The sequence below is a fragment of the Frieseomelitta varia genome, unplaced genomic scaffold (genome assembly GCF_011392965.1).
Source record: "Frieseomelitta varia isolate USP_RPSP 00005682 unplaced genomic scaffold, Fvar_1.2 scaffold_164, whole genome shotgun sequence".
NCBI classification, from domain to species: Eukaryota; Metazoa; Arthropoda; class Insecta; order Hymenoptera; family Apidae; genus Frieseomelitta; species Frieseomelitta varia.
The window spans coordinates 61,004-85,947 of record NW_025109350.1 but is presented as its reverse complement, the minus strand read 5'-3'; the positions used below and the strand labels follow the sequence as shown (position 1 = coordinate 85,947).

Here is a 24,944-nt window from a genome sequence, read left to right as displayed (position 1 = left end):
TTTTTTCCTTCTTTTTTTTTTTTTTTTTTTTTTTTTTTTTTTTTTTTTTTTTTTTTGGTAGCATTGTTGATTTCTTTTTACGAGGAATGCCAGTTTTAAGTACAAGTGGATGGGTGCTCTGCGTCAACGCTTCTTTTTCTTTCTTTCTTTTCTTTTTTTTCGGCACTTTGTGCTGATCCGCGACGAAGCAGGAATTGAGAAGCACTAGCGTTTGAAAATTTCCTGACAGATGCTAGTAGTGAAAGAGCAGATAAAATAAAAGAAAATGGTTATAGTGTGTGGAAATTCTTAGATTGTAAAAAGAAAATATGCCAAATATTGGTATACGTGAATTATAATTATCAATTGTTAATGATACGATTATATACGTAGTAGTTGATGGGTATTTCTACAGGTAAATTCTATGAATTATTATAGTTGTTTCAATTCAATGGATTGTTGTAATCATAATGGCCATTTGTTAATTTGTTAATTTATTACAGCTATTATTCATTAGAAGCCAGAATATCGTTTCGATTATAATATTCTAAAATTAGTTGTCTATTGTTGTCGTATAAGAAGAATTATGCGCCATTAGTTGGCAATTTATTTGCATATTCGATCATTGATTATTCAAATTAAATTCGATTCGCGTGGGCCGCTTAGCGAATGCCAGAGTATTGACGTAGTTCTGAGATTATGATGATTGAAGACCGAAAACAGAGTGATTCGTTCAGTCAAATAAACTTCTCTCTCGATTTAATAATTTGTTTCTCAATTGCTAGTCTGAAACTGACTTTTATAAACATTCAGAGTATTTTGTTTCTAATACAAGTGATGAGAAATCAAAAAAGAAAGTGAAAGTTCAGTAAAAACACTTGGTAAATTATTTTGTTCTTTGCCTTTTTTTTTTCTTTCTTTTTTTTTTTTTACGACCATCGATATGAATCTGTAATTTAGGAGCTCCGGGTTTTCCCTCGTGCGAGCCTAATCTCTTTGATACTAAATTTAATTGTATCGATTTCCACGTCCTCAGACCTACTGACCTAGTCAACAGTGGGATCGAAAAGAGCAGCGATGTCATTTACGGCACGCAATTGAACGCTTTAACGTGTCAACAAAAATCGCGGACAATCCAGATAGACGACCAGGACGTATTTACGTTTGAAAATTTGTACGAAAGTAAAATAGTGCTCTTTCGATTTTGCGTGTCCACCGAAATGAAATTGATCGAGATCCAGAACGCTTCGAGAGAGGAATGGAACTCGACTAATCGATTCAAAGCATGATATTGTACAAGGACAACGACACGTTCTTCAACAAATATCTTATTATGTTCGTAATTTATATAGGAAAGACAGCGTGATACCTCGATGAAACTTAAATATTCGAGAATTGACCAAGGATATCTGCTAAACGAATCGTCACTACCGCTCTGCAATTGCTATTAACTACGAGCGCTATTAACAGATCGTATCATTTGCTTCGTGAGCGAAAGTTTCGAGACAGACATGGATACAAACTGCATCCAAACAACACAGCTTCGAGGTCTTAGGATCGTGTTAAAAATACCCTCACCTATTTAAAAGAAATCCTAATTGTGGAATTATGTTTATATTATTTAAATTTATGTTGTTGAATTATTCGTTTTTTAATATAAAAGACATTAATGAATTTGTTATTAATTAAAAGAAACATATTGCGGATTCTAGTAGCAAGGTTAATTATAATAGTTGAGCGCTACGACCTAGCGGACCTCGATGCGACAATGAGCTGAGAAAAAAGAAAATTGATCAAAATGTGTTTAGATGATCATTTCAGTACGTGTACGTCTATTTCATCGTAATATAGCATAATTCATTCTATCAATACATTATTCATACTGTTAAAAATGAGTAGAGATTTTTATTAGAGTATTTTACTTATTATAAATTGATGGCAATTTAAATGATAAATGACAGGATTCTCATTTATTTATGCACTACAAGATATCTAAATATGTAACTAGTACTATAGTAAAAGTATAAAAAAGTTGTAATATCGCGAGTGTTTCGATATTTCCGCGAGCCACTTTGTAAATTTCGTTCTTTTGCAAATTTTTTCAATTCATTTGCATTGTCAAATGTTGCCAAGAATTCGTATGACATTTTTTTCGTCGTCGACAAACTATGTATACACAGATCTTCGTCATTTTATCTCCGATATTCAGTATCGCATTAATATCCAGCAAATTTATCTCCAATACTCACAATATTATATTAACATTCAGTAAATTTCGCGTGCACGTTGTTGCAGTAGAATTGTTAAAATTCCACAAAGCCTTTGCAATAATCGTGATAGTACGATGCGATGATTAAAATTCCACAGAGCCAATGCAGCGACTGTCGCAACAACACAACTATTAAAGTTCCCGTGACGATTGTTGCAACACAGTTATTAAAATTTCAGTAGAAGTCTTTCACGGTCTTCCGAGACAAATATCTACCCGTAGATCTGAAACTTTCCAGCGAGGATGTACGTTGAGGTTTTAACCCGATCAATTATCGAGCCGGTTCCCTCCACGATCGTGAACAATCCATCCCCTTCCGAACGCTTCCATTCGTCGACTCGATCGAATTCCTATAACCAGCCTCGTGTCCCCCTTTCCCCATTCTTTTTGCCATTCGAACAAGCTGAACCCGCGGTCACGAAGGAAGCTAGAAAGAACGGGTAAGAACGTACGGGTTTCACGTGCGAGTGTGTGCATGTATGTACGACACGATGGAAAAAGAAGGACTGTACAGCGATTGAGGGTGAGGGTGTACGAAGGGTGGAGAGAAAGAGAGATTCGTTATTGATTCGAACTCGGCATAGCTTCGTGGGAGGGTACAGTCGCGGCAGACGGTGCATCCGACGGTCGGGCATAAACATAGCTGAGGGAACCTGCCTTCGGTACGAATGATGGATGAACGCGGCTTCTATCGGCAAACAATCTCGAGAGGGGAATGCCGTTATAGCGGCCGGAAGCAACAGTATCTGCCTGAACGGCGATAGGAAGCGCGGAGACGCGAGCTTTCGTCCCCGCTGGATTTCGGCCCTCTTTATACAACTGTTAACCTCCCCTTAACCTCTTGCTCCGAGACGTCGAGAATTTTTTTTGTCCCAAAGTTTTTCAAGTATATTTAAGTAACCTAACCCGGGGCGAAACGGATAAATAAATTTGTTGCCTCTCTCTCGAACAATTTCTATCCAGCGATGTCGCGCCGACGAGTTCAGAATGGAAAGCGATTGTATGTACGGTTGTTTGGTCACTCGTTATGGTCCGCAATCGGTTGCCAGCGCAAGTGGGGCTTAAGCGTTTGTGCCGAGTATACCACACGTGTAGGAAGAAATTCGATTTTGTTCTTTATTGCAAGATTTAGGGGAAAAAGGTTATATACGTATTTGTAATTTTGGAAACATATCATGGGAGCGAAACGAACAAAGAAAATATATAACGCGCTTGACTGAAGTCCGACGCGATCGATACAACGCAGAAACGAATTAAATTTAGCCCTGATCGTTTTCATTTGGAGATGTTTGATTTTTTTTTTTTTTACTTATTTCTATAAATCGATGAAAATTCAAATTCTTTTCTCCAGATTTTGAGTTTTTAATGGTTTTCTTTTTAATGGAATAATCTTCAAGAAATAAAATGTCAAGTTCTGTAAATACTAATTAAAAAAAATTAAAACATCTTCAGAGAAAACACCAAAGAAATTTATCATTATGTTACAATTTCATTCGATCTTACAGCAAGTGCATTTACTGTGTGTTTTCGTCGAGTATACTCGTCACCGCCAAGAAACAATTCAGTACGTCAAATAATTAAAACTTAATTCGACGCTTTTCTGTTTTTAAATTTAAATTTCACTCGTGGTTTACTACGTGTAAATTCCATACTTTTCGTGCGATTTTACATTATTTCAGAAATTTAATTTAAGTAAGTAGAAATTTGAACTTAATATTCATTAATGGAAAATTAAGTTTCTTTGCAAGTATGTAATTTAATTGCTCCATATGTGAACGCTTGAACGTTACAACGATTAAAATTCGCGGGACATTTGAGCTTTCGTAATTTTTCGAAACTCGGTGACGAGGTTATTCTCTTGTTATGCGACAAAAGCTGCTTGCCCTCGCGAATTATTAATGAGACAGAGAAAGAAAAGATGGCCACGGCCAGCCAAACGAGCCCTCGCTTTCCTTTCGATCCGGTAATTAAATATTAACAAAGAAACGGCGTTGTGTTCGCTGCAAGATTAAAGTCTACCCTTGCCACCGTGCGATACTTTTCATAAAAGAAGCATTACTTTTCCAATGTCACGGTAATTCTCCTTACACTTGCAGCATTCGAGCGTCATCTCTCCACCTTTAACATTCAAATTTCGAAATTTAGTGGAAACTTTAGTTGTAAATTTCGAGCAAGGAATACTCGAAGATGTAAATTTAAGCGAACACTTTTCGGATATTCCGTGGAAATTTCTAACACTTAGAGAATCGGTTAAATGTTATTTTGTAATCTTTTCAGCGTGTGAGATTAAATTATTGATTTATTAGTTTTAAATTGTTAAGTTATCAAGTTATTTTGTGATCTTACCGGCGAGCAAGATTCCGTATTTCTTCGAAAAATTAAGATTCGAATTTCTAAGTTTCTCAATTTCTCGATTGAGCAAAATTTGAAGAGTGCAAGTACTTTCGTAGTTGCAGACTTTGCCAAATTTACGTAATTTCTTGTTAGTCTTCGAAGAATTCGTCGAATTTCTTGGAATGGTACAAGAATGAAGATTAATGGATTCTATATTTACGCAAGCTTGTTTACCTCGGACGATTCTAGGGAATGTTGAATCGTGAATGATACTAGTTTGCATCATTTGTCGAAATCGTGTTTCGTATTCGAGAATAGGCGGAACTTAATTTTAACTAAATTTAAATTAACTAAATTTTTCAAAGAAATTTAAGAACTTGGTCATTTCGCTTCACGTCGTAGAATTTCTAAACGTCTCGAAAAATTTCCCAAATTTCAACACAATGGCGCGCAAATTTACCCTACATTCAGAGGAAGATGTTGCTATTACGTGATACTAAATTCAGCATGATTAATTACACGTGACGCATACTATTAATTATTTAATATAATTAATAGTGTAACTTTTGCAGTTGCTGTAAATTTAAACATAGTTCAAAGAACCTCGCCGCTGCTAGAATTTCCTTCAAGTATCTGAAACTTCAGTATCAAAATTTTCTAAAAAATTTTGTTTCTTGTCTCTCATTCCCTAACAACACGTAGATTTTATCTTAGACGGTGTTGAATTTCATTTAATCGGGTCTGATCGATTAGAATGAAGTCGAATATTTTCTGCAATCGCGGTGAATTTAAATGAAGAACTTTTTTTCCAAATTAAGAAAAGAAAAAAGAACAGAATTGAACGCAATTAAAAAATTGTAATTAAAAAGTTCAATTAAAACCTTCGTAACAGTACAGAGTGAATCACGCAACTCGCACATCTAAAATAACTTTTTTATGCGTCCAATGAAAAGTTGCTTAATTTGTACTTGGAGTTTAATATTCTTTCGATTTATGATGGAAAAAAATATATGGTCCTATTTAAAAAAAATAAAAACGACCTTGGTACTTTCGAAATCTCCTCAACATAGACGAAGAATTGATACGCCTTCATATTTTGCCTCTCTTAATACTAGAACTATCAAAATGACGAATTTATAATTTCTGTCAGATATTTTATAGACGTAAAAAATATTTTTAAAGATTTAAATAATTTTTTGTAAAATATACAAAATAAATAAAAGCTTGCACGGTCTACAATATTGTAAAGTATTTTCTTATTTCTTTGTCTTTAATCGTCGGTAATTCCAGTGTCAAAACCATACAACTTTCGTATTAAACAATTTTTCATTGAATGGATAATTTAACCCATTAGTCCTCGACAAATTTTCTTTTTTGTATCATCTTATACCATTAATTTATTTACGAAGCTTCACTTCAAATAAAATGACGCAGCATTGGTATTTAATGCGAAATTTTGTTTGCTGTACATCTTTCAAACCTGTGATATCGTTTAAATTCAAAGCAATCATCAACGTGCATTGGGGTTTTGCTAGAACAAGTATAACATAAAAGAGTATCGATGATACGTAGTTTCAATCTCTGGAAAAATAATGCCCTCCGTCATTTTCTAAACCTTCGTAAGAGGCAATACGTCAATAGTTTATGCGAGCTATATGAATTATTCCAATGAGTATCAATTTCAGAACTTTCGTCTTCTAAAATACTTTTGTCCTTCCTACGTCGTTGTTAGAACTTTCGCTCTAGACGTCTGTTCATAGCACCGTACAACACCGAATGTATACGTTCAGCAAATTATAAAAAGAGAGAGTCCAAGCTGGCTAGATTCGAGTACGACGTGTGTCAAGGGACGCGTCGAGTGCAACGGATTAAAACTTATTTCACGTGTGATTCTCCAGCTGTACATTCGGAATTCCTAAAGTCTAACTCCTCCCGAATCTATTTCGGAGGAAATTTTCGGGTCTTCGTTCACCGGAACAATTTCACTGGTGGCTTATTGTCCCTTATTGCGGCGCCCCTTAGTGTATAGCGCTTCGCGTCGCGCAATAAATCTCCTTTCTACTGGCGCTATTCATTCACGCACCGTCCCTTTCACCGGGGTGCACGCTCACCCCGTTAAATATTCCCCTCTTTTCTCTTGCTTGCTGTACGTCTTTGCGTGGGGAACTAGACGCTAGACACTGGATAGAATTTCGACGACGACGACGACGACGACGACGACTACTGGCGCGCGCGTTTTCAGAGAGGATTTTCGTTCACCCGTAAACTGTGTAGACAGTAGGCCAGGGCAGACCGTGGCTCAAGACGTTCGAACAATTCTGCTGGAATGTATTTTTGACCTAGAATGGAACTGCGGTGACGTTGGCCGATAGGTTAGAGTATAGGTCGAAGTTTACTGATACGCCACGAGGGAAGATATTATATGAAACGTGCTGTGCGGTACGATGCCTTCGTGTAATGTTCCCTGTCGGTGGAAATAGGAATTGAGGTGTCTGCTTAACCTCTTGCGCTCGAATGAAACGTGCCACCCGCGTCGAGAATCTCTTTTGTCCCAGAATCGCAATATTTTCTCAGTTTTAAGTGTATTTAATCCTTTGCTTCAGAACGCTCGATATTTAAACTCACGGCTAAACGCTCTAAAACGGCTCCTTCAACACGCGCTGTAACTCAATGCGTTGAGAAAGACATGTAACAATATCAGCAGAGGTCCAGACTGAATCATAGGCACTTTTGGAGACTGTGTTCTGCTTAGACAAACATTACTGCACGTTTTGCTTATTGTTTATTCCATCGAAAATTTAAATAACTCTGCTTAAAAACGCGATTATTTCGGTCGTGCTATGGTGTTTAAAACGTGAGCGGCAAAGGATTAAGTATAACCCAGGCACAAACAGATAATAAATTTATTACCTCTCGATCATTTCTATCCAGTGATATATATCATACCGACGAGTTCAAGAGAAAGGGAAAGCGACGAATTATTGTATTATTTATACGGCTCGGTCACTCGTTATGGTCCGCAATCAGTGCAAAGCCAGCGCCAAACCGGTTGAGTTCTTCAAGCGTGATTGACGAAACGGGGCTTGGAGATTTCCACTCGATATTCTTGATCAGTCAGTCATTGATGTTGAAAGTGAAAGAACCTTGGAGAGATCCGCTGGAAATTTTTGTGATTCTTTAAATTGAAAGTGCCTGGAGATCCACTCGAAATTTTGTCAATTATTGATCTTGTAAATTAAAAGAGCTCGGAGATCCACTCGAAAGTTTGTCAATTATTAATTTTGTAGCTCGAAAAGAGCTTGAAGATTCACTTGAAAGTTTGTCAATTATTGATTTTATAAATGAAGAGAGTTTGGGCGATCCACTCGAAATTTTGACCAATTATTGACCCTGTAAATAAACGCACTACTTGGACGTTCGCTTTGTCAACGACTGTCCTACTTGCTGTGATGAATGAACTTCAGTGTTGTGACGGATGAACGGAGTTCAAATCCCTATGCAAATTCCACGCGAGTGAATTCGTTCGTTTTATGAATGAATTTGTTCAGTCGTTGAAGTAACTTGCTTCTCGAAGATTGAACGTTGCTCCTCTATTTGTGTAAGAAAGGCGGCGAAAGAAATATAGAAGGCGGTGTTGATTTTTGCAGTTTGAAACTTTTGGCAAGTTCATTTTCGCTCTGTCAGGTATCGTTTTCACATTTGAAAGCTCAAACGGGCAGATTTTCTCGAGTGATATTTTTCCTTTGGAAAAACTGACAGTGGTTGAAGTGTGACCATTAATAAAACTATAGTCCATTAACCGTGATTAACGAGTGGCCACTGCACCAGGATGCAATTCGGTTGATGCATCGAGCCACACGCATAACCGTGCGCGGAATGCGATAGATTGTACTGCGGGCTGGATTAATTATTTCCGTGATCAGTTTCGTACTAATCATTTCCAAACCGTCGGCGTGAACCAATCGAACACGCCTCTAAACGATATCGACCGTGGCGCAACTTTACGCCTAATCCAGTTGCAAATTGGTCTGGCCTAGTAACCATACGACGTTCATTAGATCAAAAACGAGCCACATACTCCATATCCGGTGAACAGGGCAGCTGAACCAACGATCCATCGAAAATTATTGATACTTGAAATTTTTTGCAAGTACGCGAAAGAAAAGAGAAATCGTGCAACAATTCACTTGATATTATGCGTGAAGTCTCTGCTTCGAGAGTTTCAGTTTTGCTTTTTTCAAAAATAATTCGTCACTTCAAAACGTTGAAAAAATTTTTTTTTTCACGACTAGCTCACGATCTTGAAGATTGGAACTTTTCCTTTAAAATGACTTTCTGTACGCTTGCTGTACGATTTTTTCTTCCTCCTTTGAACATTGAGGATGAAATATTAGAATTTTCTTGAATTTTCCTCGTTCAAAGTTCGATAAAATGATGAAAAAAAGATCGTACGGCAAGTTTTAAAGAATCGTTACGGAGAGAAGACTTTAATCTTTAATATGATGATGGATCTAGCCGCGAAACAAATTTCCCAATGCTTTTATCTGCGAAAAGGTAAAAATACTTTTATTCTCGAAAACTGTGAAAATTCAACCGTCTCTAGAAAGAGTTGAGAATTCTTTTTCGTGACTGAATTCACCATGGTTTTGAAGATTGAAATTTTGTTTGATAACGACTCATCGAAACTTGTATGATTTTTTTTTTTTTTACCATTTTATTGAATGTTGGAGTTGTTAAGTGACAAAAAATTCAAGAAATTTAAACATTTCATATTCGATAAAATTGTGTTGAATTATAGTTTTCAAGAGCTCATTGTAAAGAGAAGATTTCAGTCTTCAAGACCATGATCAATCTAATCATGGAAGGAATTTTTTATTGTTTTTAGAGGCGTTGGAATTTTTATAATTATGCAAAGATAAATGTGCATTTTGGTACATGTTTGTGTGCATGTTATTATTATTTATCAACAGCTTTAGTTATATCTGTCTAAAAAGTAGATTAATAAATACACCATAGTAAATGGGGCATTTAAAAATTAAATAAAAGATAAGAACGAAATTTTTTAGTCAGTTTATTCAACAATAAAAGCTCGCGCGCATTGTGAAATAAATTTTCCTAATGTGTTTCGTAATTGGCGCGCAGTTCAAACCAAAAATAGGAGGCATAGAAAGGGTAGTTTAATTTGAAAGGTTTGTGTGAATGGTAACTGGAAACGTTTATTTGGTTTATTCGTCGAACCGTGAAAGCTTACGTTTTCCTTGAAAAAGCTTTTCCTTTTTTTCTAAATATCCGTCGTTCCCGTAATCGTAAATAGTGAATTAAATTGGAGGGCAGCAGAAAATAAAATAAATGGAAAAGAAAATAAAAGAAATACGGCGTACTGCACGGCGTAGAAAACACGAAAGGATAGTTTAATTCGAAAGGTTTGTTTGAAATGGTAATTCAATCTCTATTTGTCTACACGTTTTCTCTAATAGACAAAACACCATAGAAGGTCTCGTTCGAAATGTTTCTTTAAATTACAATCGACAATGAGGTATAATTAATTAATTAATTAGACACGTAGTTCCATTTAGAAGAAGTTCGCACTTCTAAACAACTATTTTTATTGATTTAAATTAAACAAATGTTGGCCATAACACATCTACCTATTATCCTATTTTTCGAATCCAATTTCACTGGTTTTTCCAATAATCTTTTGAAAATTGTTTTTAGTTCTCGAAGGTCGAGGACTAAAAGGTCGTCGAAAATTAAATCATTTCTATTAACCTCTCGCGCTGGAACGACGTGTCGAGAATCATTTGTCCCAAAATTGCAACGTTCTTCTCAGTTTTATAATTATGATTACATAAATGTAACCCAGGCAAAACAAATGACAAGTTGACGGACGAGTTCGAAAGAAAATGAAAGGCGACGAATTATTGTATACGGTCACTCGTTATGGTCCGCGCAAGTGGTTAAAGAAGAGACAAATCATAGATCGTCGCCCTGCCGTCTCTCTTCGTCAGACGTTTCTTTCAAAAATTAATAAATTCCTCGAAAATGCCGTTTCACTGACAAAAGTTCGCCGCGACTGTTGTTCCTCGGTCCTCCGTAGAAGAACGGCGATTTATTCCCGATGAGTTCGACGTTCGTCTGTTCGTTCGGCACGACTTGTAAATAAAATCACAGCGCTGTTCGTTGTCGACGTCTCGGACCCTCTGACGCGGGATGAAACGCACGAGGACTCGTGTGTTTAATCGGCGGTTCAGTGATAAACCCGCCGCGAGCTATTTCCTGTCGATGATAAATCGAACGGCGAAAGACCCGAACGTTTCATCGGGAACAAAGCAGATGGGGAACGGGGGCAAACAAAAGTCGGAGTGTCGTGCGTTTAATTCGGCGAGGCGTAAACACTTCACCGGGATGAATGCACAGTCGTTTCGGATCGGCTATACATAAGTGAGAAGTCCCGTTGATGCCCGCAGAGACTGAAAACCGAAATATTTTGAGGTTTAGGTATTATACCCAGAGACTGAAACCGAAATATTGTGAGGTTTGGGTATTATACCGGTATTTGCTCCCATATTATCGTACCATAACCGCTATTTGGGAAATCGGTTTTAATACCGGTATAAAAATCGGTCACACCGGTATTTTCATACGTATTTTATCGATATTTGATGTCCACAAACGGCAAAAATATCGAAATATATACCGGTACGGTACCGCTTTACCGACGAAAACACATTTTTCATTTTCTACGTACAGTGACTCTTGTTAATATTCGGATATCATGCTATTCAAAATGTTGTTGTGGACTTTGATTGTTTATAATAGTAAATTTGGATTAATTTTTTAATAATATAATAGAACGTTCATTATAGTTTATAGTAACATAAATTTTATTTATTTATTGCACATACTTTTCTCAATGTCAAACAATAAACTGAACTATGTCGAAATGTAGCGTGGCAGAGATATTCGGACATTTGAAGAACTACAATATTTGAACCTGAAAAATTGTTAACATACACAGTAATTAATATTTTGTTAGGTAGCCCTTAACGTCAATAATATATCGCAGACGCTTAGGCATATTTCCAGTAATTTTTTTCAAGTAATTTAGCGGATTACTCTTCCATTCTACGATTAATCGTTGTTTCAACTCCTCGTTCGATTTATTGACGTACGACAATTAGTCATTTTTCACCGAGAAAAAGGAAAAGCGCATCGAAAAATCGGTCATCTTTTAAAATTAAGTAAGAGTATCGTGGCTGATATCGCATGGAGATACAACGATCAATTAGTATTAGAAATAATAAAGGATACGTGTATAAGCGTCATCAAATTTACTAGCGGCAGCTTTATGAAAACATTTAATTATTGTCTCCTCTTCCCTTTCTAATATATTAATATTTTATTTATCGGTATTATAACGAAATACATCTACCGATCTAACCTCGTTTTGATAGCATCATACCGGTTTCATCAAACGTAATCGAATAGTAACCTAAAAATACCGGTATTTTACCGGTATCCGTAATATCGATTCTTTGATTAAACTTTTGCGCTACGCACGTCGAGAATTTTTTCCCCCAATTTTTGCAACATTTTCTCAGTTTTCAAGTATATTTGAACGTAACCGAGGTAAAACAAATGATAACACTATTACTTCTTATATTAATTTCCAAAATCCAGTGATATCACACGGACGAGTTCGAAAGAAAAGGAAAGCGACAAATTATTGTGTACGGTTCGGTCACTCGTTATGGTCCGCGAACCAGTTGCCAGCGCCAGGGGTTAAAGCGTTTGCTAAGTTGCTAAGCTGCGGGTCCCGCGAGACACACTCGCCAGGGATTTTCACACTTTCTGTTAGGTTTATCGAGAGCTTTTGTTACTCGTCGCCGCCGATATATCGTTCTGCGCGCTTCGCTTGTTCTTTCCTCGATAAGTTAGTTCGCGTTGACACCTGGAGAAAAATCGAGCTTTATAACACTGCGTCATTAACGCGTGAGTTTCAGTGACGTGATTAATAGACTGCAGATGTTTATGTGATTTTTATACTACATAATATAGTACATTATAGCAAATATAGATATTTCTTATATCTGAAAACTATAACACGTTGATATTGCTTATAATGTGTAATATAATTTTTATAAGCAAAAATAGAATATTTAGAAATTTATTTTATTTTATTTTATTTTAAAATACAGCCCAAGTGAATTATTTATTTTACATATTGAAGATTATAGCACATTTTAGATACTTTATGTATATTGTATGTATCCTGTAGACTTTTGGAATTTTCTATTTCCCAAGAAATGATTTTTTTTGCCAACCTCTTCACTGCCTCTTTCCAATAAAAATCCATGAAATAGCTCAGAGGGAGCTTCCTTGATCTTAAAATGGAACTAAATCTCACCAACATTGGTATTTACGAATCTATTTGCGATCCAAGATTAAAAGAGCAAGATTGAAAGAGCAAGTATTAATAATCTCGTGTGAATATTCCATTAATTGTTACTCGTTTTTCCATTTTTCTCCTGATATTCAATATTAATACAATTACATTGTTATTTACGTAATTGATCACAATTATTTATATAATTATGTTTGTATTTAATACATAGTAGTTATATCTATGTTCTATAATTCTTCGTATTTATAGCGAGAATATAAGAAAAAAATCCTTGTGCTTTCAACGCCATGGGAAAATTACGAAATACTGCTCCAAGTCTGGCATACTATATAACTATATTGACGAAGAATTAGAGGAAGAATGTCTACAATCTTGAGCTCGTTACGGGCTCGAGTTTGATTTCCATTCACGCGGGCCCTTTCATTACCGATGCAATTCACTTTAATCGAAAATTCCTTTTCGAACGAAATCCGACGTAAAAACGTTTGTGCAAACGTTTGCGATATCGATTTGCCCCTTGCATACCCGACCAGTCATGGTACTTTCCCACTTTTTCATTTAAAAAAATTAATTCGAAATCTCTCCGCTTTGCCAGTAGAAAGAAATTCTTTGCTGTGCTATTAGAAAGCAAGCGGGTAACAACGATTAAACGAATAAACAAATGGGCCAGATATTAAAGGGTGGATTTCGTAATAAATCATTCGGTGCAAGTTTTCTCTTTTTTTTTTTCTTCTTTGCGAATGTGTCTGTTTTGTACACAATATTTACATTTTTCTAGCATGTGTAAGAGTCAAAGTACAGAATGATAATTTTGTGGGTTTATAAATAAATCACTCGGTGTAAGTTTTCTCTTTTTTTTTCTTCTTCTTCTTTGCAAACGTGTCTGTTTTGTACACGATATTTACATTTTTCTAGCAGGTGTAAAAATCAGAGTACAAAATGATAATTTTGTGGATTTATAAATAAATTACTCGGTGCAAGTTTTCTCTTTTTTTTTCTTCTTCTTCTTTGCAAACGTGTCTGTTTTGTACACGATATTTACATTTTTCTAGCAGGTGTAAAAATCAGAGTACAAAATGATAATTTTGTGGATTTATAAATAAATTACTCGGTGCAAGTTTTCTCTTTTTTCTTTTTTTTCTTCTTTGCGAATGTGTCTGTTTTGTACACATTATTTACATTTTTCTAGCTTTGAGTCAGAGTATAGAATGATAATTTTGTCGATTTCGATACAATTGTCGACGATTCTGGCAAGAATCGCCAAGTCGCATTCGAGAGAATAAACAAAGAATAAACGTGTTTCTTTCGCGAGTGGAAGAAGCAGAATTATATATTTCCAGAGACAGCGTGGGCTCGATATGCTGGGCAGGATGATCCATCAGCGTCCATAATTCAATACGGCAACGTAATGCACCGCTTATAGTGATATCAAACTACGTACCGGCTGTCCTTAATCCTTCACGAAGCGGCGCTGTTCCTTCGAACGAACGTCGTTTCCCCGATAAATCACTATCTTTGAACCTCATTTCACAACCGGTATTCCCTCGTATAAAACGTGTATTTTGTTACTTGATGAAGTATGACGGAATGGTACGATTGATAAAGTGCGACAGAATGTTGCGGAAGGTGTCATCAAAGATTATCTACTAACGTAGATTAACTTTGGATGTTTAAAATTTGAATTAAAAATTCAAGAAATGAATTTTTTTTCTCGCTTTCCTCGTTTTGCTCTTCGTACGTTTCGCGATTATAATTATGACTTTCATTCGTCTAATTCTGACCGTAATTTTCACCAGAGTTGTAATTTCGTATAATTAACATGATCTTGAAGATTGACTTTGAAAAAAAGAGAAAAATTTCTTGACTTTTCAAGAAAAAAAGTACATGTTCTTTTCAAGATTATTGATTTAGTGAGATAAACATGTCGTGACTAAAATCGCAGAAAATTATTCTCAGTTTAAGAGACAAATTGAGGTCCTATTAGCTAAAAAGCGAAGAAGAAGAGTTGAAAACGTCGATTTCGTATAAATTTAATCCAAGCAACAGGCAGATTTGATCTAAGGATTGCGTTAACTTAGGATAAAGAGTCGAACAGGAATCAATGAGTGGTTAATTTGAATTCATATATGTAACGAGTGCGACTTGACTGTCGAAATCTTTATGAAAAAGAAATCATTTAGCGATCAATCAGTGCTTCATTTTCACAATTTTTCACTGTTCGTTTATTTTTCTTAAATGTTTTTACATCGCGTAGCGATGATACCTTTTTTCCTGAAAATATCACGAAGAATATCAAAGAATATTGCAATAAAGCACGTTAAAAAATATTTTCATACTGTGAATCCGCGATGAATTTGAAGATCAAAGTCTTCCCCTTTTGCAGATTTCTTTCCGACTGTTTTGTCGAATTCAAATTAGGCACTATTCTGAATTGATAGCACGTTCAATAATATATAATTTGTAATTTGATAGTTTGATAATGTGTATATGTAATTGATAGTTCAATAATATATAGCTTGTAATTTGATGTTTAATAATATGTAATAGTCACTGTTGACGGCGTACTTTCTTCAAAAATATTCTCGATGGTTATCTAAATTCTAGACGTTTTTGGGAGCTTTCCTCGACGAGATTGGCGCTTCTTGTCCACTTGGAGTCGATGAAGGAAAATAATTTATCACTCCACGCGGACTTGCACCACTTTGCTCTGATAGTATAGGGACACAGAAAAATGTCGGCATTTGGGAAGCAATCTTGCCTCGAGAGAGAGAGAGAGAGCAGAATTCCGGTGGGAATTCTGGCAATGGGAGATCCGGGGAACGAGAGTTTGCAGTAACAGAAAACAATGATCTTGGAATTTCAGCGAATAAACAATAGCACTTGATAGTTTAAAGTTTAAAGAAAGCAACTCGGGAGAACTGAGGCGTGAATATAAGAAAAATTCTGCGAGTACGAAAGTAGAAGAAGAAATCAAGGAGGAATTCCAGCAACGAAGAAGCAACAAATAGATAATAAAGCAAAAGCGTGAGAAAAGAAATTAATAAAAAGAAACATTGTAAAGGAAAAATCATAGCAATAAATAACGAAAAATGATTATTGCTAATGACTGGTTGATAAGTTTAATTTCAAACACATAAAAACGGAAGGAGTATAAGGAACATACTTCGTATTAAAATGAATATCATTCGCCAGATGTTACGAAATTTTATTTCCGATTTGAACGTTGTCTCGCTTATATCATTTTTGTACCATTTCCCCCCTGCAAAATGTCCATTTACGTGCGCACGGATGTTGAAAATTTTACGGCGAGCAAACGTCGAAACACGTTACGTATCGAGCGTGTCGAATCCACGGTCAATAATCAATGTTCACGTTTGGATTAGGTCAGACCCGTTGACTAGTTAACATATGAATGATTACACGTGTCTGGTGCCGTCTGTTCGCGATCATATCTCGCTTGAAGCACGACGAATGGGTAATTGAATCGGTGTAGAAGTGTTGGTTTGGTTCGGAGTGCAAGTTCTCGATATATAGGGTGGCCCATTTAACTTGACCGTTCTAAATGTTCCCATTGTCGTTCGTGACGGGACGAAATTTCTCGTCAGCGGGCAACTCTGTTTCAAGGTAAACGGTGTCGTGATCGCTGAAATTTTAACTTAGAGGCCGCACTATTCCAGATTTCAAGAGCAGGCCACACCGGAGAGTTGTTCCAAATTGTTTGAAATTGTTTGAAATTGTTTTTCCCTCTCGTAAACAATGGTCGTCTTGTCAGTGTCTTCTTTCAACGGGGCGCTCTCGTTCGTGACTTTTTTATATTTTTAAACCGATAAAAACATATCGGTGTTTCCACGGCTGTTGAAAACGCTGAAGGGAGGCTTTTATGCAGACGATGGTCCTTTATGCGTGTAAACCTCTGAATTCTCATTCAATCTCATAATCGTAGATTTGCAAATTTGCATCATATCACATTGCAAATTGCAAATTTCTGAATTTACAAAATGTATAAATTTACGTGATTTCGTGATTTAAGTCATGAAATTCCAAATATAAATAAATAATTGTAATATATAATATATCATGAAATTGTATTATAATATATCATGAAATTCGAAATATAAATAAATATGGGATTATTGTACAAAATGATTTAAAGTAATTTCGTGGTTTAAGTCATGAAATTCCAAATATAAATAAATATGAAATTTCAAATATAAATATGGGATAATTGTAATATATAATATATCATGACATTGTATTATAATATATCATGAAATTCCAAATATAAATAAATATAGGATAATTGTACAAAATGTAAAATCAACAAAAATTCCTAAATTTTAAATATTAACTTTCTTCCATCGAATCAAACAACTTTTATATATAATGAAAAGCTCTTAAAAAAAAAGAACCAATAATATCGTATCCATTTATTATAGAAAAGCATTTCATTTTATTTTATACAAACAAAATTTTTAATATAGACGTATTTTGTAAATAAAGAATATTTCTTTTATTTTAGATATTCTTTATACCGTAAAGTATTATAAAAAGGAAAGAATCGACGACAATCATAGAAATCGAAGTGCGACTGCTTCTATCGATTCAGATCAATGGGAAAAGTCGATCGATTTTTTTTTTTTTTTTTTTTTTTACTATATTGGCGCGGGTAGCTTTTATCTCGATCATCAGTTTCATTCACTGGGAGCGCAAAAAAAGGCAAGGTTTAATCATCGGGCGCGTTGTTATCTCTCGAAAAACATTGAAAATGGTTTAAATCAATCACGTCGTTGAAGCTCGTTGAATTCTCCTCGATGTCAGCGACGTAATTGGGTTTCCACCGGTGATATTCCAGAAATGCGAAATGCGCAATTATTCATTTAGTTCATTTCGAATTATATTTACGCTGTCATAAAAATTGGTTGGCGCAACTGCAATCGTGGAAAATGAAATTCGCGTACGGAACAATGATGGTGGCAATTCAATTCGTAATCTTCAGTTGATTTCACTGGTTAAATTTTTGGAATTTTCATTCAATTTCAACGTCCAGAAATTTTGTAAATGTTGTAATTAAGCAACCTGATTTAACACTTGCGATCACCTATGATCAAATTACAAAATAATAAAACTCGAAATAACGAACAATTTCCTCGTTCAAGATTTGTACCATATCTGAAAGATTAATTTTTAAATTATTCGATCACAGTGTTCCTGTTTGAGCACAATTGATTCTCGAATTAATCTTCTAAAATTTATGTAGTCGTTAAAAATTGATTTTTAAATTATTCAGTCACAGTGTTCTATTTGAACGTAAATTGATTCCTCTAAAATCTATGCAGTTAATTGTTAAAAATTCATTTGTTCGTAGTATCCTATTTATTCTCGAATTGATCCTCTAGAATCTTCGTTAGATTTTATTGGGAAAGCGTTTCACTTCCTTTGACGAAATAATATCGCAGCCACGTTACATATTTTAAACGACAGGCTCGCTAAAGTTTTCTCTTGTGTGTGCCACATGACGGAAGCCTTTCTGTATCGCGTGGTATGAACTTTTTCGAGTAGCTGCAGCCGTGTCGGAAAGGTTAAAGCAGCCGAAGACACGTTCGTCGGCTGATATCCAGGTTAAAAAGTGACGCTGCTAACGAGCTTCCGATCTCAACGGAGGAAAAATAATCCGCTCTCTTTACCATGTAAATAAGCGCGGCACAAAGCGATTCTTCCGGCGCCAGATGAATTTAAACGCGACCGCAGCTTCCACTGTGATTTGTATACATAGAGTGAGAGAGAGAGAGAGAGAGAGAGAGAGAGCTTTCAAGTATTATAGTTCTATACTTCATTATGTGACTAAATTAAAAAGAATAATTTATTTTTTCATTTCATTTATTTCTTATTTTATTTTTATTTTAATTTAACATTATTTACATACACACTCCCCCCCGCCCAGAAATATTAGCACAAGTGTTATTATATTATGTTTGCATGGTAAAAATAGTGCAACAAATATGAATTATAAATTCTATACAGTAAATGCAGTGTACAATATAAATTATTCAATGTCCATAAACTTCATCTACGATAAATACAATACGTACAGTATGACGATATTTTATGCAACAAAGACTCTGTCGATGTATCAATATATTGTATTATCATGTTACTATCGTACAAATACATTGTATTATAAATATGTACGCACGATTATTTCCTCAAAAATAAAAGTGTTTCAAGCGATCCATCGTTCATCGAAATAACGAATAATCCGAACGAGTAACGTGAACGTGCGAATTATTTTTAAAAATAGCAGACGGATCTCTCGATAGATTTGGAAGCTGACATCCGCCATCTTCTCGACGGAAGTTGTGCTTGGCGTGGATCTTAAAATTCCAACGCGTTTCCTCCGGTTACCATTGGGCGAGAGACCACGTTGTATTCTCTCACCCTTCTCCTCCTTTTCCTTGCAAACGGTTTTCAAAGCACCCTCCCGTGACCGAGGCAGCCTGTCTCGCAATATTCCTCCGGCATTTATAATTTACGAGCGGCAGCCGAAGAAGCTAGGGTCGCCCATCAGTTTTCTCTCTCTTCGTTCGCCGTAGCCTGCTAATTTTTCTATCTCGAAATCATCCAGATATCCGAAGTCAACGCGGACGCGTAACCAATGCGGACCATAACGAGTGACCAAAAACCGTATACAATAATTCGCCGCTTTCTTTTTCTCGTCGGTACGATACGTCGCTGGATAGAAATGATTGAGAAGCAATAAATTTATTATTTGTTTTGCCTGGGTTACACTTAAATATACTTAATATTGGGAAAAACAATATTGCAATTTTGGGACAAAAGAGTTCTCGACGTGCTTAATATTGGGGAGGGTTAATACTTCAAAAAATTATTCTCCGATTTCCTTGATGATCGTTTCAATTTCTCCAGCAACGTACTGTCTGTAAAATGTTACGCGAATTAAACGAAATGAATCGCTCGCGAAGTCGAAGAGGAACTTATCTCCGTAAACACTCGCTCGGCTGCGAAACGAGCCTTCGAAAGGTACGGAGGATCATAATTAAACGGTGAACGATCGAACGACACAATAGCGTGGATAAACATAATTTTCCTTGACAAACTTGGCATTGATCGAAGAGAGAGAGAGAGAGAGAGAGAGAGAGAGAGAATCGACCGGGTTATAACGAGCTTCGTGTACCGACGTACGTGAAACATCGGCAAAGCAGGCACGGTAGGCATGAAATCTGAAACACAGCCGCGAATCGTGTCATGGATCGGCGCGCCTTTGATCCAGGAAAATTCAGGCCGCGGGTTAAACGCGTGATCGTGTGTATGTGTGTACGTGTGTGTGCGAGGGAGTGCACACGGGTGTCGTTAGCAGCGCCGGTGAAATTCGCTTTGCCGGAAATTAGGTAACGCAACCGCTATCTGGCCTGCTAAATACCCTTTGCCTCAGCGGGTCAAAGGCTTTCGCCCCCTTATGAGAATGCTCTCGACCCGTTTATCGATGGATCGATGAACGCGGATAATGACGTTTCGTTGGATTTTCCGGGGAATGGGATCATCGTTCTTGTTAAATGAGCTCGTTTCCCCATCATCGGGAGTATCAGTGTCACGGATTATGCGAGTGACACGATAGGGAGGCTGGCTTGGGAAAAGTCTAGGGATTTCCGCACGTTGGCGGGGAAATTTTTTAAATTATCACACGATACGCACTTGTAATAAACGAAATTTTTTTTACAAATATATTATTATTATTGTACGTACTTGTAATAAACGAAATTATTTACAAATATATTATTATTATTGTATAATTAATAAATAATAAAAGTACTATTAATTGTATAATTAATAAATAATAAAAGCACTATTAATTGTATAATCAATAAATAATAAAATTATCCGTGTAATTTTAGAACGTTGTAGAATTCCATTTTATGGCGGGATAAGTAGTGCATACCAATAATTGGAGTACGTGTACTAGAAGTCCATTGATTGTCCCCATTGCTAGCGATTTTTCCATATAATGAAATTTTCCATATAATCGAAGTTCAAATAGATTCAACGAACAACAAGATCTGGCGTAATATTGTAATTAAAATCGAGTGCAAACAAATGGTGTTCATGCAGAAGTTGAAATGGCATATAAAATTTAGCAAGAATTCATGTAATTTCACGAATCGACTAAATTCTAGTGCAAACAAATAGCATTCACATAATAGAAGTTCAGATTCAAATGGGTGGATTTAACGAGCAAGAATTCACGTAATATCGATCGAAATTTAATGCAAATGAACTGATATTCGCACGAATAAGAAGAAGTTCACAGTCGAATAAGTGGATTCAACAGGCAAGAATTCATGCAGTATCGATTCAATTAAAATTCACTGCGCGGTAAATGAAGTTTTGTAACTGAATTACAAATTTTGCTATTTTGATTCTTCGCCATTTTATACTTTATACTTTGTCATTTTTTATCTTATACTTTATGCTTTGCTATTTATAGTTTATACTTTGCTATTTTATACTTTATAGTTTGTACTTTGCTATTTTATACTTTATAGTTTATTTTTTATACTTTATACTCTATATTTTGCCATTTTATACTTTATACTTTGCCATTTTATACTTTACACTTTATACTTTGCCATTTTATACTTTATACTTTATACTTTGCCATTTTATATTTTATACTTTACCATTTTATACTTTATACTTTATATTTTGCCATTTTATACTTTATACCTTGCCATTTTATACTTTACACTTTATACTTTGCCATTTTATACTTTATACTTTGCCATTTTGTACTTTATATTTTATATTTTGTCATTTTATACTTTATACTTTGCCATTTTATACTTTACACTTTATACTTTGCCATTTTGTACTTTATATTTTATATTTTGTCATTTTATACTTTATACTTTGCCATTTTATACTTTATACTTTGCCATTTTATACTTTATATTTTGCCATTTTATACTTTATACTTTGCCATTTTATATTTAATACTTTATACTTTACCATTTTATACTTTCTACTGACAAAATTCCAAATTTGCTATTTTGAAGTTTTGCAACTTGAAAAAAAATTAGAAACTATGTCTGTCGTCAGTTACCTGTCTATCCACGACTGGATAGAGTCGGTGGCAATCGGAGCGAGGAATTAGTTTGGGACTCGCGAGATCGGCGGGAATATTTTCCGTAGGAGGAGGAGGAGGAAGAGGGAATCGTTAATGAAGGCACACCTGCGCGAACGGCTGCTCTATGCTGGCTGGCCGACTTCCAAAAAACCAGCCCGTATACTGTCGGAAATCACGTGACGGTCTGCCGTGTCACGTTGATTTTCGCTTTTGAACTTCAGATTTCATGACAGATTGCGACCAACCGCGTGACAGACGAGACACACAGTGGAATCTCTGTTATCGGAATCCTTCACTGTCCAAACATTCTGTTATCTAAACGTGTTTTTTTTCTCTCTCTCTCTCTCTCTCTTTTTTTCTGTCTGTCTTTACCCTTTTCTCGACATCGTCCCACGTTTTGTCCATCTCTTTGATGTTGGAAACGTGGGACGATGTGTGTGGCAACAGCGTGTTCTTCCGTGTGGCAAAGATAATTAATTTTAAAGCTGGAATAATAACAAGATTATTGGAAAATTGGGGGCGAATGAAATCGAGAGAGAGAGAGAGAATGAAGTGGAATAATGAAATTGAATTTCGTTGAAGATTCGATTATGGCTCGTGTGCGGATGATTCATTGATTTATTGTTTGTTGTTTCGGATTATTTCATTTAGATTTGACGTTAAATTGATTGAGATGTTAAACTTCGACTCTTTTTTTTTTTTTAACTTTTTTTATTTATCTTATGAATTTCTTCTTATGAATCTTTTTTTATTTATCTTATGATTTATCTTTTTTCATTGAGAATAATAATCGAACGCTGATATTGAAGACGATAAAACTCGAATCAGTAAAATATAATGTTGATAGAGTAAAAATTCAAACGAACAATTTTGACTAGAAAAATAAACAAACTTTCTGGTTTTACTCGCTGTTAATAATAAAGATACAATGTTAATTTACTATTAATACTTATTATATTAATTTATTAATATAATATTATATTATTATATTATTATATTATTAATATTAATAATATAATATTTACTAATATATTAATATTTATAGAATATATTAATTCTTGTAAACTTTCACTCTTTCAAAATACCTCTGAGATAATATAATAAATACTGAAATATAATATAATATAATATAGTATAATATAATATAATATAATATAATATAATAAATACTGATAGTATAATAATACTGTATGAAACGTTAAAGAAAAAAGGAACTGTAATTTTTAACAAAGATTTTGCACACATTGAATAATATATTTCTCCACGGGAATAAAACAATTGTCCGTGTTTTAATTGGCTTTTAATCTGAACGCGCTTTAACCAACAATGATCACAATCGATTTGCGCCGCCGTGGCAGGGAAATGGTATGTAAATGCGGCAGGTTTAATCGTGACTATCTCAATTAGTCCGATTAATAGAATCTAATGGGAAATATATTACTGGATCAGTTAGGTGTAATTCCACTTAACAGAAAATCGGAAAATCGAGCGTGACATTAAGCACCTTGCTTGAGATGCCGTTCCTTTCCATTACATTTCCATTTCATCTTGTCGCCGTACAATTTATTCTGTTCATTTGTTATTTATTAGAGAAAATGAAGAACTTTGACAATTGTGTAGCTAGCCTTAGCGATAGAATCTTCGGTTAATGAAACTGTATCAAATTTGAATTAACGATGTTTGTACGAATAAAACTTCGTTTAAGAAGAACTTTTCACATCGTTTAGTATAAGATTTAATAAAATTGTTTCACTTATTTTTATGTAAACTTTACTTATTACATAGCTCTGTTAATTGTGTTACACTACCATGTATTATACTACTATGATTTATATTAATTTTATGTTAAACGATATATGAAGTATAATTTTATATTGTACGTTTCTGCTAATCTCATTTTTACTAATTTTATCTTTAGTAATTTTCTTAGTTCATTCATCTATTATAAAGATTTCTGTTTAAATAAACATTGCCATAGTAATTACAAACAAATAGAACAAATCGTAACAAATAATTTGATTTCCTTCGAACAATGATATTAATCACTCAATCGAAGAATAAATAATAATTAACATAACTATAATTAACATAATTATAAATAATTTTAACTCAAGTTGAAATTAAACATAACTTCTCAACATAGAGAAGAAGAATCCTCAAATTTTCATGCTCTTTTCCCTATTTCTATCGAAACTAAATTACATACGTATGTCAAATTTTTATTTTCAACAGCAGAAACTACCATAATTTATCTGCATCATTATTCTAATCTCAAAGTGGTATCCGTTAATGCTTTTTTTTTTTTATAAAATAACGACTCGTTCAATAGATTAATAATAATAAATCTTCAAGAAATTTTTCATCTCGCGAAAATGAAAGACGAAAGAAAGAAAATTGACGGTGGTTACGTTCGCGGTATAAATAATATAATACCGAAGCGCATTTTCTTCTGACAGGTTGAAATTGGTCGTGGTTTCTTTCATTAAACCTGGAACTGCTCTGTTGCAGTGATGGCCGACTGCTAGAGGGAGATCAGATATTGGCGATAGATGGACAACCACTAGACTCGAACATCTCTCATGAACAGGCAATCTCAATCCTTCAGAAGGCACGTGGTCTGGTTGAGTTGGTCGTAGCAAGAAGCGCCCAAGGTAATTTGAATTCGATTTTTTATTCCTCGCGGTACGTCGATTTCATCCCTCGATCCAATTTTTTCTTCTTCTTCCTCTTCTTCTTTTTTTTTTTCATCGTTAAATCTACGTTTTGCGCGGTCTCATTTTCTTCTCCGTGAACGACGAAAGTTCTATCTGGGTGAAAAA

General features: G+C 35.0%; 1 protein-coding gene across 4 annotated transcripts in view; it reads left to right on the top strand.

Annotated features, from left to right (window-relative positions):
- Positions 1–24,944, top strand: part of LOC122538465 (patj homolog) — a 130,733-nt gene that overhangs the window by 45,075 nt on the left and 60,714 nt on the right. For all 4 annotated transcript variants that reach the window (XM_043672555.1, XM_043672556.1, XM_043672557.1 and 1 more), the window contains exon 6: positions 24,634–24,776. In XM_043672555.1, the coding sequence (XP_043528490.1) occupies positions 24,634–24,776 (143 nt within the window). The remainder of the gene's footprint in view (positions 1–24,633; positions 24,777–24,944) is intronic.